This window comes from Cetorhinus maximus, chromosome 24 (genome assembly GCF_964194155.1).
Source record: "Cetorhinus maximus chromosome 24, sCetMax3.hap1.1, whole genome shotgun sequence".
NCBI classification, from domain to species: domain Eukaryota; kingdom Metazoa; phylum Chordata; class Chondrichthyes; order Lamniformes; family Cetorhinidae; genus Cetorhinus; species Cetorhinus maximus.
In genome coordinates, this window is record NC_135902.1 from 24423467 (window position 1) to 24441879 (window position 18413).

Below are 18413 nucleotides of genomic sequence, written 5' to 3' on the forward strand. Positions count from 1 at the left end.
CAAGCAGGCAGGGAAGGCCTTAAAGCCCGCCTGGAACATTGGTCCCAATGGTAGGTTCTTGGGAGGCCTCCTTCAGGCAGCTGGCCTAGTTCCTGATGCCTTGGGGGGGCCTGTAGGTTGACTGGAAAACTCCGGTCAGTCTCTAACAATAAGCCTTAATAGGTCATTAACTCCCCTTAATTGGCTACATGCTGCTACCCTCCGGTAAAATGGCCTAGAGAATGGGATGGTACCAGCAAACCAGCGTGCGAGTGCAGGCCTGCCTGCTTCCACATTCACTCCCATGCTCTTGGCCCCTGAGATCCTTACTGCATCACTAAATGCAATGAAGCCAGGCCTGGGGGTATAGAAAGATCAAATAATATTAAATAAAACTTATGCAACATCATTACTATAGTGAAAGCCATTGAAGCACTGGACACTCTAAAGTCAAACTTTTTATTACTTATAATTGGATTGAAAAAATACAACTCATTACCAGTTGTATGGATGGTCTCTGCTGGTTATCTGTGGGGAAGCTTGTAAACTGTACAGGGCTACTTAGTGAATTTCTTTGCAGAGGAATATAAAAAAATTGCATCCTGAAGTATTTTGTGAGAAAGGGACATTTGCTCTCCTGCAACCTGAAAGAAGAAATGGTTATTGTTAGATTTTATTGACCTAATTTGTAAAGAGTGACCATAACATCCTGCTTTGTCTCTAGTTTACTTTGTGACTATTCAGCAATCATTTTTTATGGTAAAGCAGTGTTTTATTTTTTCATGTACATATTGCCTCAGACATATTAAAGCCTATTCCATTCGTACTTTGAGAAAAACAGGCTGAATCCCAAAATGTAAGTGTTCTGGGAATAAGCTTGTCATTGAGGCAGCAAGAGGTTCATCACTAGATTCAAGTATTCCATGTAGTTATGTTATAAACATCAATATAGCCTTTACCGTGAGTAAATGAGTCCATCTCAGATAAAAATACAGAAAGTTCCAAAAAAAACAGCTGTCTAAAGAAAAAGTGGATTATAGATAAATCTGACACAATAAACATGAACAACTTAAATCGATTTACCTCATAATTCTGAATAGAATAGAAAATGGAAGAAAATTAATGATCTGTTTATATGGGTCACCCAAACATTTACACTTAGTCAGAAGTTCAGAATCGGCTGCCAAAACAAAGTAATTAACCTACCAAATGTCTGATAGAAGCAAAATATTTCAAGTCTTTTGAAATAGGTCAGCTGGAACTATGACAATGCTGGCAATGCCATATGTTTACACCTGGGATAGAACTCTCACAACCAGTACAAGGACTGTTTGCTGACTGCTAGAGAGGAATTGCTATGCAAAACATTGTAGACCTTTTTGCAATGACTTGGTAAATATTCCATCAGGATGAGTTTAGGGATATCCACTGAAATGTCCTTTGTTGACAATGTAACTGCTGGCCTTGGATAATCTGCAGCATCTTAATGAGCAAAGCTTTGAACGAAATGGCACAGCCTTTATTTCTTTCCTTAATACTTCGGCTCCTTTTCTTGATGAATAAAACTACATGGTATTTATTTTGTTTGTTTTGTACATGCCTCCATTTCCATAACGAGGGTTATGGTGCATCATGCATGCAAGACCAATTTTATGAACTGTTTTAATAAATCAGTTATACAGACAAAGTTAAGGATGAAATTTCTCATTTCAAACTATGCATGTAAGAAGCAACATGGAGTGACAAGGTGAAAAAAGTCCTTAAATATGTATCACTCATGGAATACAGGATGAGGCAAAATAGAAAGTCCACTCCAAGTCTGTTGCTTGACTTTGTAACCTTGGAGGACAAACTGGCCCAAAGAATAATACATTTTGAATCAATTCCATCAATTTCATGCATTATATTTCCATTTTGGAGGATTTGAATGTGACAAAGTATTCTCCTGTACCATTATAAACCAGCATATTCTCTACACTCAGTAGCACTGTAGTGGGTGGAGTTGGGCTCTTTTTCTGGTTGAGGTGGTGCATAGCTGTAAAGAAAAGGTCTAAGGAAACACATCAACACCCATGGACAGCAACAAATCGAACCAGTAACAGAATGGAGTACATAAGATGTGGTAAATGTTAAGCTTTAGCCCTTGTGGAGGTAGTGGATAATGAAACCTTAGGCATAGCAGTTGCTTATCTTGCACGATTTCCTATCCATTAAAATTAACATAAAATCAGTGGGGGAAGGGGTGATGTGCACCTAGCTCTGTTGCCTAAATTCCCAATATTCACTTTCATTGTGCGTGGGGAAGAATTAAGTGTCCATGTTACGTAACAGTTGTTAATGGAGAGTAGTTTCCAGACTTGAAGATAATCATTGGGTGCAGGGAGGTGGGTCACTTGATTTCAGCACAGTGTTAGTGATGGTGAGGAGAGATATGGAACATTGCCCTTTGTTACCATTTTGCTTAATGACCTAAAGGAATCTACATGGTTGGTGCCTCCACTTGAACCTTTGAATCCCTTTAGTATCAGGCTGGCCATGGCTTACACAGGATTACATAGGACATAGAGCACAGAAATATATCATTTAGCTTAATCAGTCCATGCCGGTGTTCATGTTCCACTCCAGCCACCTCCCGTCTTTATTCACTTAACTCTATCAGATAGCTCTCTATTCCCTTCTCCTTGTTATACTTGTCTAGTCACCCTTTAAATGCATCTATGCTATTCACTTCAGCCACTCCTTGTGGTAGTAAGTTCTTACCACTCTATGTGAAAATAAGTTTCTTCTGAATTGCCGAGTTGATTTCTTGGTAACTATCTTATATCTTAACTTGTATCTCTAGTTTTGCTTTTCCCCACCAATACTCTACCAAAACCTTTCATAATTTTAAAAATCTCTACTAGGTCACCACTCAGTCTTCTCCTTTCAAGGGAATAGAGACCCAGCCTGTTCATCCTCTCCCTGCACTTCTGCTAACATTCTTGGAAATCATTTTTGCACCTTCTCCTTTTTTATATTATGGCAATCAAAATTGTATGCAGTACAATGGTGAGGGGAAGTCATGTGCCAAATGATAATTCACAAACTTCAGATTGCCAGCTTCTTCCCTGATCTAATATTAGGAATTATTTGACATTTCTAAACCAGTGGGATCTATTATAGATTTCTCAGAAGCTCAGAGTTAGAGACCAAAACTGAATGTTACATGTTCTGAGTAAGATGCTTCACTCAGCTTTCTCAAAACTAATATCCAGACTGGGGGCTGTGAGCACCTCTTACCTGAGGTTGCTGTAGGCTCTTGCGACTTTCCCTAGAATCCTGTCAGTACCAAAAACAACAATTCGCAGTGTCATGGTTTTACACTCATCCTCGAAGCTGAGGTACGGTCTCCGTTTGAAGCAGGTGTTATGTAGTAACTGTCGTTGGGAGTGATAATTGTAGGTCGCATGCTGTGGCAATGAGTTTGAGCGTCTGGACTTCATTGGAAGCTTACGTTTGACCTCAGTGCAGCCCAAGCTTTCTGCTCGACGAAGAGGTAAGGTACTCGATGACAAGGTATAGCTGCTCTTACACAGGTTTGAGAAGGATTTGTTTAAACAATATTTTGGGTCCGCTTTGTGTGTAAGGCTATTCCTAGCTTTGAAAAAGTTAGATAGTTTCTTTGTTAATTTTTTTCTGACTGTATCGTACTTTTCCTCTTTCTGGTCTGACAAACCTGCTGTCTCAGATGAACTTTCATCTCCATCTTCGATATAACCACTGTCCATATAGTCTGAGAGATTTGAAACAAATGATTTCATGAAGTCTTTAGATGTTACAGATATTGAGGATATCACAGAATCTCGCTCATTTCCAATTGCATCCTCCTCCCCTTCCCCTTCCTCGTCCTCCTCCTCAAACTCCTCTTCATCATTCTCATTGTCATTCAACGGAAATAATGCAGTATCAGGAATCTCACACTCTTTCAGGAGAACCTCGCGTAAAACATCTAAAATAAAACAACAATATCAGGTTATAGCAGGGCATACTGATGCAATTGTAATTATTATATCTGATTAAAGACAATCACCTTGCTGGCTGCTTACCGAAATTATCCTTGTCCCATTGGTAGCTATAGCAATTGGCAACCGGCAATGAAATTGTTTGCAGCTTAACCATCGCATTCTGGGCTATTGGAGATAACAAGAAATTATTAATCATTTTATTTAATATAATGAAAAGTGACAATTAAATGCTGAGTAGTGAAGTAATTAATGTTTTAAATAATACGCATTTTCAAAACACTTCTTTCATAAAGGCAGTGCCACTTTAACACAAAGTAAAATTGAATTACCAGGTCCAACTGTGCGAGGCCCCTGCTACAGGTGGGACCTCCACATACAGCAGCTGGCATTTTGGAGATTTGTGGGTGCACAGCCTTTTCAATTATGGATGGAAAATAAACAACATCAGCAACAGCATATAGGGCCTTTAATGGAGAAAAACATGCGAATGTGATACACAGACATATCAGACAAAAATTGCCACTGAGCCAAAAAAAGGGGATACTAGGAAGGGTGTCTAAAAGCTTGATCCAAGAGGCAGGTTTTAAGGTGGCCAAGTGTCTATGGTTTTCTGTAAATCACTCACTGTGACAAAGACTTGATGGTGATGCTTGGTCCAAGATCTATTAGAGCCACATCCATGGGCTTTTACCCCAAGATTTGGGACTTAAAATTCCACCTCTAGAATTAGGGCGGAATTCTCCGTGCCTGTTGGCATTGGGTGTCATGGCGGGCCTGAGCAGACAATATGGCGGAAAGGCCAAAAATCGGTTTCACGACATCATGAAACCAGTTTGCAATCGTCTGCTTCACCCATCAATTGCAGGCCGCGTTTCCCATCACTGCATGTCCGGAACCTCATTGTAATACATCTGCATATCATTATAAGCCCAGCTCCCAGAATCATTCCCTCTCGCTGGGTCATCTGAGCTCGTCGACGTGGACGCACACTGACGTGTTTCACAACAGTATTGAAAAGGCATGCACCTGGCGAGATGCACTTCGATGAGAACTCAGAGGTGAGTGCACTGTAACGTTGCACAATGCTCACAAGGGTCAGCTTTTGGACCTCAAAGTTGAGGTGCCGAGCATTCAGGCGTGGGCACAGGCAAGTTGCATTTTCCCGGCTGGCTGACAGGGCGGTGCTGGGGCAAGGGCTGCACAGCAGTTGAGGCGAGTTTGTGGGGGTGGGGGCAAGGGCTGCCCTGAGGTTGATGGTAATGCACATCCTCTCCACATCCACCCAGTCAAGCCCCCTTAGGATCTTATACGCTTCATCAAGTCACCTCTCACTCTTCTAAACTCCAGCAGATACAAGCCTAGTCTGTCCAACCTTTCCTCATAAAACAACCCACCCATTCCTGGTATTAGTCTAGTAAACCTTCTCTGAACTGCTTCCAGTGCACTTACATCCTTCCTTAAACAAGGCAACCAATACTGTGCACAGTACTCCAAATGTGGTCTCACTAGTGCTCTGTATGACTGAAGCATAAACCCCCCTACTTTAATGTTCAATTCCCCTCACAATAAACGATAACATTCTATTAGCTTTCCTAATTACTTGCTGTACTTGCATACTAACCTTCTGTGATTCATGCACTAACAGATCCCTCTGCATCTCAGAGCTCTGTAATCTCTCACCATTTAAATAATATGCTTCTCTTTTATTCTCTCTGCCAAAATGGACAATTTCACATTTTCAGACATTATATTCCATTTACCAGATCTTTGCCCACTCACTTAACTTATCTATATCTTTTTGTGGCCTCCTTATGTCCTCTTCACAAATTACTTTCTTACTTATCTTTGTGTCATCAGCAAATTTGGCAACCATCCCATCCAACCCGTCATCCAAGCCATTTACAGAAATTGTAAACAATTGAGGCCCCAGCACTGATCCCTGTGGCACACTGCTCATTACATCCTGCCAACCCGAAAAAGACCCATCTATGCCTACTCTCTGCTTCCTGTTAGGCAGCCAATCTTCTACCCATGCCAATATGTTACCCCCTATACTATGAGCTTTTATTTTCCACAACAACCGTTGATGTGGCACTTTATCAAATGTCTTCTGGAAATCTAAGTAAAGTACATCCATCAGTTATCCTTTATCCACAGCACATGTTAGTTCCTCAAAGAATTCCAATAAGTTGGTTAAACATGATTTCCCTTTCACAAAGTGACTCTGCCTGATTACCTTGAACTTATCCAAGTACCTTGTTATAACATCTTTAATAATAGTTTCTAACATTTTCCCTATGACAGATGTTAAGCTAACTAGCCTGTAGTTTCCCACTTTCTGTCTCCCTCCCTGTTTGAATACGGAATTGCATTTGCTATCTTCCAATCTAATGGGACCTTCTCTGAATCTAAGGAGTTTCGGAAAATTAAAACAATGCATCAACTGTTACACTAGCCACTTCTTTTAAGACCCTAGGATGAAATCCACCAGGACCTGGGCACTTGTCAGCCCACAGCTCCAACAATTTGCTCAGTACCGCTTCTCTGGTGATTGCAATTTTCCTGAGTTCTTCCCCTCCCTTCCATTTCCTGATTCATAGCTGCTCCTGGGATGTTAATTGTATCCTCTATAGTGAAGACTGATATAAAATACCTGTTCAATTCATCTGCCATTTCCTTGTTTTCCATTATCAGTTCTCCAGACTCACTTTCTATAGGACCAACACTCACTTTGTTAACTCGTTTCTTTTGTAATATTTATAGAAACTCTTACTATCTTACTGGCTAGCTTTCTCTTGTATTTGAATTTTCCCTTCTCATTAATCTTTTAATCCTTTGTTGTTCCTTATCCTCTGGCCTTCCACCTATCTTTGCACAATGATATACTTTTTCTTTAAGTTTGATACTATCTTTAACCTTTCTAGTTAACCACAGATGGTGTGTCCATCCCTTGGACTTTTTCTTACTCATTGGAATGTACCTCTTCTGTGTATTCTGAAATATCCCCTTAAATGTTTGTTACTGCATCTCTATTGACCTGTCCCTTAACCTAATTTACCAATTCACTTTAGCCAGCTCTGTTTTCATGCCCTCATAATTGCCCTTATTTAAGTTTAAAAACATAGTCTCGGACTAAGTCCTCTCTCCCTCAAACTGAATGTAAAATTCAAGCATATTATGGTTGCTGCTACCTAGGGGCACCTTCACTATGAGATCATTAATAAATCCCATCTCATTGCACAATACCAGGTCTAGTATAACCTGCTCTCTGGTTGGCTCCAGAACATGCTGTTCTAAGAAACTACCCCGAAAACATTCAATGTACTCCTCATCTAGGCTACATTTGTCCATCTGACTTTTCCAGTCTATATGTAAATTAAGATCTCCCATGATTGTCGCCGTGCCTTTCTGACAAGCTCCATATGCTCCACACTACCATGTGGTTACTGTTAGGGGGCCTGTACACGACTCCCACAAGTGACTCCTTGCCTTTATCATTTCTCATCTCTACCTATTTCCACATCCTGGCAGAGGATGGCCAAGCGCACGGCCCTGCCAAAGCCTCACACACATCTGACTTGGAAGGAGGTCACGCACGACTCAGTCACACACGCTCCAATCCTGGCAAAGCCTGGCTAAGAACCCTTGCATTCTCCTGTAAAATATGGAACGCCTCAGCAACAGACACTGCTGAGCCAATGACGCCTGAGGGGTGATAAGGGGGTGAGCAACATATAATGGCTTGCCAGCGAGGGTACAATCCCCTGATCTAACAAAGATTGACAAACATAGAAACCACTACATGTCAAGAAGCTCAGATTTGCCACTAACTCCAAGGCTCAATAATAAATGGTGCGCCCATAACCTCTACATCAGCCATCACTGAATTTCAGTAAAGTACCAAGACCTTAAAAGCCTCAGTCTGGTTTCAAAAGTCCCAACATGACCATTCGACACACATGAATGAAGTGCTCAAAATGAACTTACAATGTCATAGAATGTGCATTAGAAGGCTTTCCACTTGCTTTTTCTTCTACTACACCTTGGTACGACCCTGACATGTACAGCCTCAGCAGGTGAGTTACTCGCTGCAGGATTCCCAGCCTCTGACCTGCTCTTGTTGCTACAGTATTTATATGGCTAGTTCAGATCAGTTTCTGGTCAATGGTATGTTGATAGTGGGGGATTCAGTGATGGTAATGCAACTGAATGTCAAGGGACAATGGTTAGATTCTCTCTTGTTGGAGATGGTCGTTGCCTGGCACTTGTGTGGCGCGAATGTTACTCACCACTTGTCAGCCCAAGCCTCCCTGCCAGTGCGCAAAGACACCTCCCTGACTCCAGGAGGAGAAGGTGCACCTGGAGGGAGATTCCAGACACTATACCATGGGGCCACTTGTCCTTTGTGCTGAGCCACTTTTGAATTGCGCGACAGCAGGTGATTGAGATCCACAGGTGGGCAGAGGGTGGCAGCATTCCAAGTTCAAAATCCCCCTCTCAGACAGGCAGACTGATACTGCTGGCTGGCTGGGTGCCATTTAAATATATAGACCTGTGACTGAACAACGGAGTCAGCAACTTCCTGTCGGCCCCCACTGCATAATTAGCCGGGCTCCTCAACTTTGCATAGCCAATTGGCTGGCCACTGCGTGAGTGTGTGTGCCAGCCTTCCTGCCTCTGAGCGGAAGTCCCGCTCACTTCCGGTCCCACTGTCAGACACTCACTGTGCAGGATTCCACCAAGATTCTCATCATGTTGTCATTCACTGGGACATAAATTCAAATCTGTTGCATTTGTTTTGCAGACACATCAGGGGTACAATAACCAATTGGCTGGTGCCTGATCTGCATACATGTGCCCTTTCTCTTGAGGAGGCTCTGGCAACTTCACTATATAGGGAAATGCCTCATTTTAGATTGAAATGAGCTCCCAGCACCCATTTTCAACCTGCATTGGTAAATTCAGTTGGATTAGTCATAGGATGCACTGGGTTTCAAGCTCTTGAGAGGGGAGTATTGCAAGCCCCTCCAAAGAGGGCCTCAAAACTTTGTAAAATGTTTTTTTTGTATGGATTCAGAGAGACCAGCTTCTCCTGTCTGAACTGAGCACCTGCAGGCTCCCTGGTGCCCGCTGCCATTCCTGGACATATCATTGGGTCTCACTGTCGGTCAAAATTGGTTCAGACCTGACCAGTGAGCATGGCACCCAACTGTCACCCTGAGCTACCCCGACTACAATGCAATTGCACCCAGTATCCGGTTCTGTCTGATTTTTACCCTATTGGAACTAGTTTTGAACTCTTGAGACAACAGAGGCTGCTCCCCAGCTAAAGAATGCTGGGAAACTCAGCAGCATTGACTCCAGCGCCCTGGACAAAGCTACTCAAGGGTAATACCAAAGAGTGTATATTTGTCCATAAATAAATGTGTTAACTGTTCCATTAAAATAGTTGTCGGACTTTTTAATGACCATGTTAAATGTTGAGTTACTAATATTCCATTTGGTTTTAAACAACTAATATTTTCAAATAATATTTGTTCATGCAGATCTCAATCCTATTTGCTGAATGCAAAAAAAATCTCACTTATCAAATCCACACACATTACGTGGGGAGACGAGCGTGGGGAGACGAGCGAGGGGAGACGAGCGAGGGGAGACGAGCGAGGGGAGACGAGCGAGGGGAGACGAGCGTGGGGAGGTGAGCGTGGGGAGGTGAGCGAGGGGAGACGAGCGAGGGGAGACGAGCGAGGGGAGACGAGCTAGGGGAGACGAGCGAGGGGAGACGAGCGAGGGGAGACGAGGGTGGGGAGACGAGCGTGGGGAGACGAGCGTGGGGAGACGAGCGAGGGGAGACGAGCGAGGGGAGGCGAGCGTGGGGAGGCGAGCGTGGGGAGACGAGCGTGGGGAGACGAGCGAGGGGAGATGAGCCTGTGTAGAATCAGGCAAATCAACATGGCCTCAATGCAGTGAGTCAGGATAAAAAACATCACTGCATAAATATAAACATCCAACTAACGTCAAACTATATCTCCAACTCAGGAGAAAATCAACATAAGATTAATGATTACAGCTGCTCCAATTCATAATATCAAACTCAATGTGCAACATCCAAACCTGTGCATAACAGCCTGGTGACATTTAATTCCTATTCAGTCTTCAATTTAAAAAAATCAACCTGTCGTTTCACAGTCCTTCGGCTGCAATGAATTATCATTCCACATTTTAAGCAAGAATGCTGCTTCTAACCCTTCTCCCCTGAAGGTGCTGGTCCTCGCTGGTTCCACAGCTGCTGGGTGTCCTCCACTACCCTACCCAAGTGGCTTCAAGGCTGAATCTAGGCAGTTGAGTGTTCGCAAACTATTCAACAGGTGAGACATCAGAGCCAAGCTTGATCATATCCTCCACTATTGCACACACTGCTTGCTTTCCAAATCTGGATCAGGATTTGGAATTCCGGCTTTCCCTCCTGAGCCCTGGGGTCGCTGAAACCAATTGTAGGACCTGTATCACCACCTTTCAATGTCTGAGAGCATATGTGCCATATAAAATTTCACCAGAATCAGTTATGATGCTGAACAGAAAACTTAAGGAAGACTAACAATACACTTGTGTGAATATAACACAACACTGATTTTAACTCCAGGGTTAGTACAGAAACTGACTAGAGAAAAGTCTATATGAAAACATTTCAAAAATACAAAAGAGCCCATGAATACTGAAACCACAACAGCACAAAATTGGTGCTGTCCTGCATGAAAACTGCAAGTGAAGACCAACAAGAAGGTAAAAATCAAGGAATTGGAAGGCTGGTATCTGACTCTCATAGGGCAGGATCTTCCGGTCTGTGAGCTGGGGCGGGACCCGCTCGCCAACGTGTAAAATGGCGCAGGGTGGCGTCTGGTGGAACTCCCGATGTCACCCCGCATTATTTCCATTTTCAGGTCGGCGGGGGCACACCCGAGTCGGATGTGCGCCCACTAACCTGTCAACGGCCTGTTGAGGCCATTAGAAAACCAATTCAGCTCATTAATGGAGCTGCCCGACCAACATTAAGGTCAGCGGGCAGGCCAGGAGCTCAGGCGGGCTTGTGAAAAAACATGAAACCTCATCCACTGGCAGGATAAGGTTTCATGAGGGTATTTAAATTTTAATGAAAGGTTCAAATACAAGTTATGGACATGTCCCAACTCATGTGGCAGTGTCACATGAGGAGACATGGCAGGGAAAATTTTTAAACTCCTTTGTTAAAAGTTGAAAATCTGAGCCGACCTCCCTGAGGCAGCACTTAGCCTCAGGGAGACCTGTGCGCTCTTCCCCACCATGCACGAAAGAGCGCACTCCCGGCTGAGGGAATCTCCCCCACTCGCACAGGGAGCGCATAGCACTTCCTGGCAGACGTCACACGGGGCGGACCTTAATTGGCCCGCCCACGTAAAATGGCATTGCACCCCCAGCCGGGGGCTTCAATTGGGAACCCGCCCACCCGCGCCCAGTCCTGCTCTTCCCCACCAATGGGGGAAAATTTTGCCCATAGTGAAATATTAGAAAATTCACAGATTTACTTGCTTTTAAAAATTAAATCACCTGAACATTTTAATTCCAGTCTTGTAACCATTTGCATTATCATTAATTAATCAGCACAGATCGAGTACTCACACAAACATGGAAAAGTTATAGAAAAGTACACCTGTTGGAAAAAGAAGCACAGCAAATGCTGGAAGTACAAGTCAGACCCATGAGCATCTGGAGGGAAAAAGACAATTTAATGTTTGAACCTAGCCTAGATTTTCTGATCAGTGTTATTTTCATGCCATGGTTAGCCTTTTTATTATAAACAAATTGAGCACATGGGGTAAAGTAATGCCAATCAGAAACTCTTAAGGTCTTTCATCAGAACCGTTTTTTTGTCGGATGCTGATCTGTCTTTTCTCTGTTTCTCATTCATAGTGTTAGCATGTGTTAATTATTCACAGTGTTAGTTAGCATTCACAGTGTTAGCATGTGTTAGTTATTCACAGTGTTAGTTAGCATTCACAGTGTTAGCATGTGTTAGTTATTCACAGTGTTAGTTAGCATTCACAGTGTTAGCATGTGTTAGTTATTCACAGTGTTAGTTAGCATTCACAGTGTTAGCATGTGTTAGTTATTCACAGTGTTAGTTAGCATTCATAGTGTTAGCATATGTTAGTTATTCACAGTGTTAGTTAGCATTCATAGTGTTAGCATGTGTTAGTTATTCACAGTGTTAGTTAGCATTCATAGTGTTAGCATGTGTTAGTTATTCACAGTGTTAGTTAGCATTCATAGTGTTAGCATGTGTTAGTTATTCACAGTGTTAGTTAGCATTCACAGTGTTAGCATTCACAGTGTTAACGCATGTTAGTTAGCATTCACAGTGTTAGTTAGCATTCACAGTGTTAGTTAGCATTCACAGTGTTAACGCATGTTAGTTAGCATTCACAGTGTTAGTTAGCATTCACAGTGTTAACGCATGTTAGTTAGCATTCACAGTGTTAGTTAGCATTCACAGTGTTAACGCATGTTAGTTAGCATTCACAGTGTTAGTTAGCATTCACAGTGTTAACGCATGTTAGTTAGCATTCACAGTGTTAGTTAGCATTCACAGTGTTAACGCATGTTAGTTAGCATTCACAGTGTTAGTTAGCATTCACAGTGTTAGTTAGCGCGTGTTAGTTAGCATTCACAGCGTTAGTTAGCACGTGTTAGTTAGCATTCACAGTGTTAGTTAGCACGTGTTAGTTAGCATTCACAGTGTTAGGTAGCACGTGTTAGTTAGCGTTCACAGTGTTAGTTAGTGCGTGTTAGTTAGCGTTCACAGTGTTAGCGCGTGTTAGTTAGCATTCACAGTGTTAGGTAGCATGTGTTAGCTAGCATTCACAGTGTTAGTTAGCGCGTGTTAGTTAGCATTCACAGTGTTAGTTAGCATGTGTTAGTTAGCGTTCACAGTGTTAGTTAGCACGTGTTAGTTAGCATTCACAGTGTTAGGTAGCATGTGTTAGTTAGCGTTCACAGTGTTAGCACGTGTTAGTTAGCATTCACAGTGTTAGCGCATGTTAGTTAGCATTCACAGTGTTAGGTAGCACGTGTTAGTTAGCATTCAGTGTTAGTTAGTGCGTGTTAATTAGCATTCACAGTGCAAGAAACAGTGTTTCTTCTGATCTCGATATAGAATGAGTTTGGAGCGTCAGACACCAATAACTCTTCGTAATCATCCAACAAACAATACCTGCTTTTGGGAGGAGTCCAAATCTTTCTTTTATCTCCTCTAATTTGTTCACTAAATGTTCCTTAGCTTTGGCAGAATCCTTCATGGCTGCTGTGACCTCCATAACATCAGAACAATTTGAGAAAATGTCCAGGAGTTCGTCGGCAGTTTTGGACTAAAGAAAAGCAAAAGAGATTTATGTAGAATTCCAATTTTTCAACAGTAGAATTTACAACTATTTAATATCATAATAAAATTAATTATCTGTCTATTTGGGTGGATGTACAAGGTCCAATGACACTGTTCAAAAAGAAGGAGAGTTCTCCTGGTGCCTTGGACAATGTTTATTCCTCAACGAGCATCAGCTAAACCGATTAACTGGCCATTGACTGCACTGCTGTGTGTTGGATCCTGCTATGTGCAAATTGGCTGCCACATTGATTACAACATGTACAATGACTACACTGGAAAGAGTAATTAGTTTGCTGTGGAGAACATTGAGATGGCTTGAGGATGTAAAAGGTGCTATAAAAATGCAACTTATTACCTTCCTTTAAAATTTACAAGTGTTTTGTTTCAATCTTACTGTAAGTCTGTGCACTTGTGACCCTTCAACACTAGACCCTCAACTACACCGAGGTGAATAACTCAGCCCCATATTTGTGGCTAATATGAATGAGTGACTCTCATTCTATGTATATTTGTAGGTATTTCTTTTATTAACGAGAGACACAGCAGATGTTCAAAACAGTATGTCTGGCCATTTATTCGTATGAAGTCTTTTACGATTTATTACATCGACATTCTCTTTGGTTTTGACATTACTTCATATCATTCTCCAACTGAACGCTATAGCAATTGGGGCATTTCAATTATATTACCTGAATGGAAAAATACTAGACACAAATTCTGCTGTAGTACTCAAGGGTTTCAATAATTTTTTAAAAGTCACAATTTCATTATTATTGAATCATAGAATTCTTACAGCACACAGTGAGACAATTCACCCCATTGTGTCCCTCCTTCTTGCAGGCCGGTTCCTCACTGTCAGGCACTGAGCCAGGGTGGAGGGATGAGGCCCTTAAGCAGATCTTAATTTTGGGAAGGTGGTGGGGTCCCCACCCGGCATTCTCCCACCCAATTAAAAGGCCTGCTCGTCTCCAAACTCACCTGGGTGGAGGGCATTAAATGCTACCCTTTACTTAATTTTGCCTCTCCTTGTTCTTCCTCTCAAAATATGTCACTTCACACTTCTCCGCATTAAATTTAATCTGCCATCTGTCCGCCCATTCCATCACTATGTTTATGTCCTCTTGAAGTCTATCACTATCCTCCTCACAGTTCACAATGCTTCCAAGTTTTGTGTCATCTGCAAATTTTGAAATTGTGCTCTTTACACCCAAGTCTAGGTCATTTATATAGATCAAGAAAAGAGTGGTCCTAATACTGACCCACAGGGAACCCCACTGTACACCTTCCTCCAATCCAAAAAACAACCTTCTGTTTCCTGTCACTCAGCCAGCTTTATACCCATCAGAACAATTTCTGTTATATTCCAGGGTCTTTAACTATGAGTCATTACACATTCATTAGTATTAACTAGAAGGCTCTTTACCTCAAGAACATTTTGAATGTCATTCAAACTGTACTTGGCACCAAAAACTGCCTGATACATGTGCTTAACCAGGGTGATGTAAGAGGTTCCCAGAGACTGTTTGTTGTTGCTAATCCTCTCGGCAACTTCCATAAACTCACTCGATACCTCAGCAGGGTTAAGTAAAAGCACGGTTCTAGAAGAGGGAGAGGAATAAAGAAAAACACATGTACGGTTATGGGTACAAATTCAATTGTTTCTACAATAAAGCACTTAAACAACAAATTCAGACTGATTCACTTCATCCCTGGCAATAAATTTAATTCCACTAGTTGTTTTTTCATGGGAAAGGGTATCAAAAAATCTAGCTCTCCTGTAGGCTGGGCGTGCCACCATGGGTCGACATTCTGCCACTTTACCACAGAAACATGGTCTGACGTCTAGTTTCGATGATTCACTCTCTGTTGGCTGTAGAATGTTACATGTAATTAATTTGGGCAGTTTTTAACCAGGTGAACTCATATACTACTATTGCTTAACCCTGAATTGTCACACTCAGGAAATGGAAAAGACAGGACCAAGACAACAGCTAAAATTAAGAGTTAAACACAATGTTTGGGGAGATTAATATCTGATGCAGGAGAACTGAGTGCCTGAAAGGGAAAACCAGCACAGATAGTCTCTTAAAGAGCTGCTTAAAGAGTAGCAGAAAATAAATATTTTCTTCATAAGAATACAACTAAAATTTGAATAAAATAAGCTATTATTTAAATTGCCTGATCCTCAACTTCCTTAAACAGTTGAATTAGCTGTCAGCGTGGAACTTTAGTAAGAAATGTATTTTCTTCTGATACAAAGTCATACATTATTTAGTTAAAATAGAAACTAGCACTGGAATTAAAACCATGACCTGAATTTCCCCCTCATCAGTCGCGCGCAATTGGCTGGCCCGGGATCAGTCGGGAAACGGACCCCCAACCACGATTTCACCCTGGCTGGTCAATTAACGGCCAGCCAGCGTGAAACGTGTGCTGAAAAGCTCAGCACTGTCAGGGTGGGGGCAGGAAGAGGGCGGGCAACGACGTCGCCATGGGCACAAGTGAGCACTTCCACTGAGCTCCCTGAAGACAGGCAGCTAACTCAGGGAGCTGCAGGCCTGCAAATCATGAAATAAAGCACTGAAAAGCTGCAAAACAATATCCATACATTACAATCAAGCACCTGAAAGCATACCTCATAAAGATGCTGTCCCCAGATATTTCCTTCTATTTTCTTCCTAATGGAGGTTTCATCCCGCCTTTGGATGAGGTTTCATGAAAAACGTAAAGGCCGCCTGGCCGATTGGCCCGTCCACCTACCGTAATGTTGGACCAGCCATGAAAACTTGCCGACAATTGCGCCATTATTGGGGCTTAGTTGTCTGCTTAATTGTTGGCGGGCGCGCTTTTGCACCTGTCCGCCAAGCGAAATATCACACGAGTGCACGATGCCATCGGGACACTCGCCCGACGCTGGGTGATTTTACGCCCGATCGGTTCAGGCTTGCACTCACTCACAGGGTGTAAAATTCCGCCCAAAATTGGACGGTTGAAAGTATTTTAAATGCCAGTGGAAAAGTTAGTTTTTCACTTAAAGCCTCATAGTTTGGCTTTGAGGCCATAACTATTTTCCTTTTGCTGATTTGCATGGAGGTGTGACTTACACATGGATTTAGCTTCCTTGTCAACAAGAAGTAAAATGCAAAAGCAAAATACTGAGGATGCCGGGAAGCTGAAATAAAAACAGAAAATACACGGCAGGCTTGGCAGCATCTGCGGAGGGAGAAACAGAGTTAACGTTCCAGCTCCACGACCTTTCATCAGAACTCAGCTGACGAACGGCCACAGAGCTGAAACGACAGGTACGGTTTTCCCCTGGGCCCCTGGACCCCACTATCAGGCTCAAATGGGTTAGAAGCCCAAACTGTTTGAAAAACAATCAACCACCAGTGACTTTCCCCGATTTAGCCAATTAATGGCCAGAGGACAGACTCACCATCAATGGACAGCAGGGTGCGCTCTTGCAGCTAATGGGCCAATAAGAGGCTCTCCAGCTTGAAAGCATCAGGAAGATGCCATAGTAGGTGAGGGAGAGAGAGCATCTGAAAATGGAGATGACTTCTCCCCAAAGTTTTAAAATTTAAAATAAATAATGGTCTTTGCAGTCAGGCCACTAGTGTGTGTGTGTGGGGGGTGGGTGGCAGAAGAGTGATAGGGTGAAAGGGGGAGCCCCTCTGGAAGACCACATGTCCCCTGCCACCTGCAGGGCACTGGAGGCCAACTGGAAAATCCCACAGCTTCCTTCAATAGGTCTTTAATTACTTTAATTCGCTCCTTGCTACTTGCAGGCTGGTGGCCCTGCCTACCCCCTCCACACCACCCCCCTCCGCACTCCTCCCCCCCCCACCCCCCGCCTCCATTCCTGCTGCCAGGTAAATGGCCTAGGGATAGAATGGAATGGGGCTCGGGCTAAATATTCTGCCCTATAACTCGGTTTCTCTTTCCACAGGTGCTGCTAGTCCTGCAGAGTACTTCCAGAAAAAATAGTTTATTGCCAGTAGGTGGCAGAGTTGAGACAACAACTTCCAATAATATTTATTGACCCTGAAATTCTGCAAGAGTTTCGTCATGCACAAAAACTACCAGAGAATTGGCACTACTATCCCCTTAGTAATTTTCAAGGCCCAAAATTTCCATTCACCTTTTAAAGTGCAAATGAGGGGCAGGCAGCAAGGGGGTCGACTCGCAAAGCAAATTCTATAAGGGTTAGCACTGAAGAACACTGACAAAAAATGGTATGGCCAACAATATCACAATGCAAGGAATTCCAGGCCCACAGTTATTCTTTAAATGGACATTTAATACCTCAATATTTCAAACAAAATGACAAATTTCATGCTCATTAAAGAGCATTGGTATCCTTTAAATAAATTGTTAAATCAACATGTTTGCTTGTTTTGGTGATCCAGATGATGTTAAAAGAACCGTGAGATCTCTCAGCGTCCTCACCTTTTAATGTCAAAAGCAGCTGAAACAGTGATTGATCTCATTTCTGTTGTGGGACATCGGTGTGTACAAAAGGTCTGCCAGCTTCATCTACATAACAACAGTGACTGCGTTCCAATTACAATGTATGTGATGTGCTTTGGACCAGCTTTGAGAGGTATCCTATGGTACAATACAAACTTATGCTCCTTTTTCTTTTTAACTACATGCAATACAAGTGGGAAAAGTGATTCATTATCATTCAGATCCACTCATAAGGCCACAGGTATTCTATCTCCAGGAACTTGTTTGCACACTTTTACACAGGTTGGATGTCACAACATAATTGGCAATAATAGAAATCTGCAGGGTATTTTATGAAGCCATGTCATATATAACTGACTATGAATATGGGTGACTGTTATCTGAATTAATGGCAAAATAGGAACACAAGAGCACTTGTCAAATTATCTGGTCCTTACATTGTTTTGTTTTGAAGATTTCTGGTTGTTAATCCTTGTTCTGCTCTTACCAACCTCTGGAATGAGATTCCTACAAGGTGAAACAATCTGTTAATACCAGTTAGG

At 42.5% G+C, this 18413-nt stretch overlaps 1 protein-coding gene across 1 annotated transcript in view; it reads right to left on the reverse strand.

The window, feature by feature from the left end:
* pik3r5 (phosphoinositide-3-kinase, regulatory subunit 5) overlaps positions 1 to 18413 on the reverse strand; it is a 104361-nt gene that overhangs the window by 18590 nt on the left and 67358 nt on the right. The window contains exons 6-11 of the mRNA XM_078570880.1: positions 18309 to 18378; positions 14825 to 14999; positions 13231 to 13384; positions 4065 to 4148; positions 3259 to 3967; positions 479 to 623 (exon numbers count right to left, since the gene is read on the reverse strand). Of these exons, the coding sequence (XP_078427006.1) occupies positions 479 to 623; positions 3259 to 3967; positions 4065 to 4148; positions 13231 to 13384; positions 14825 to 14999; positions 18309 to 18378 (1337 nt within the window). The remainder of the gene's footprint in view (positions 1 to 478; positions 624 to 3258; positions 3968 to 4064; positions 4149 to 13230; positions 13385 to 14824; positions 15000 to 18308; positions 18379 to 18413) is intronic.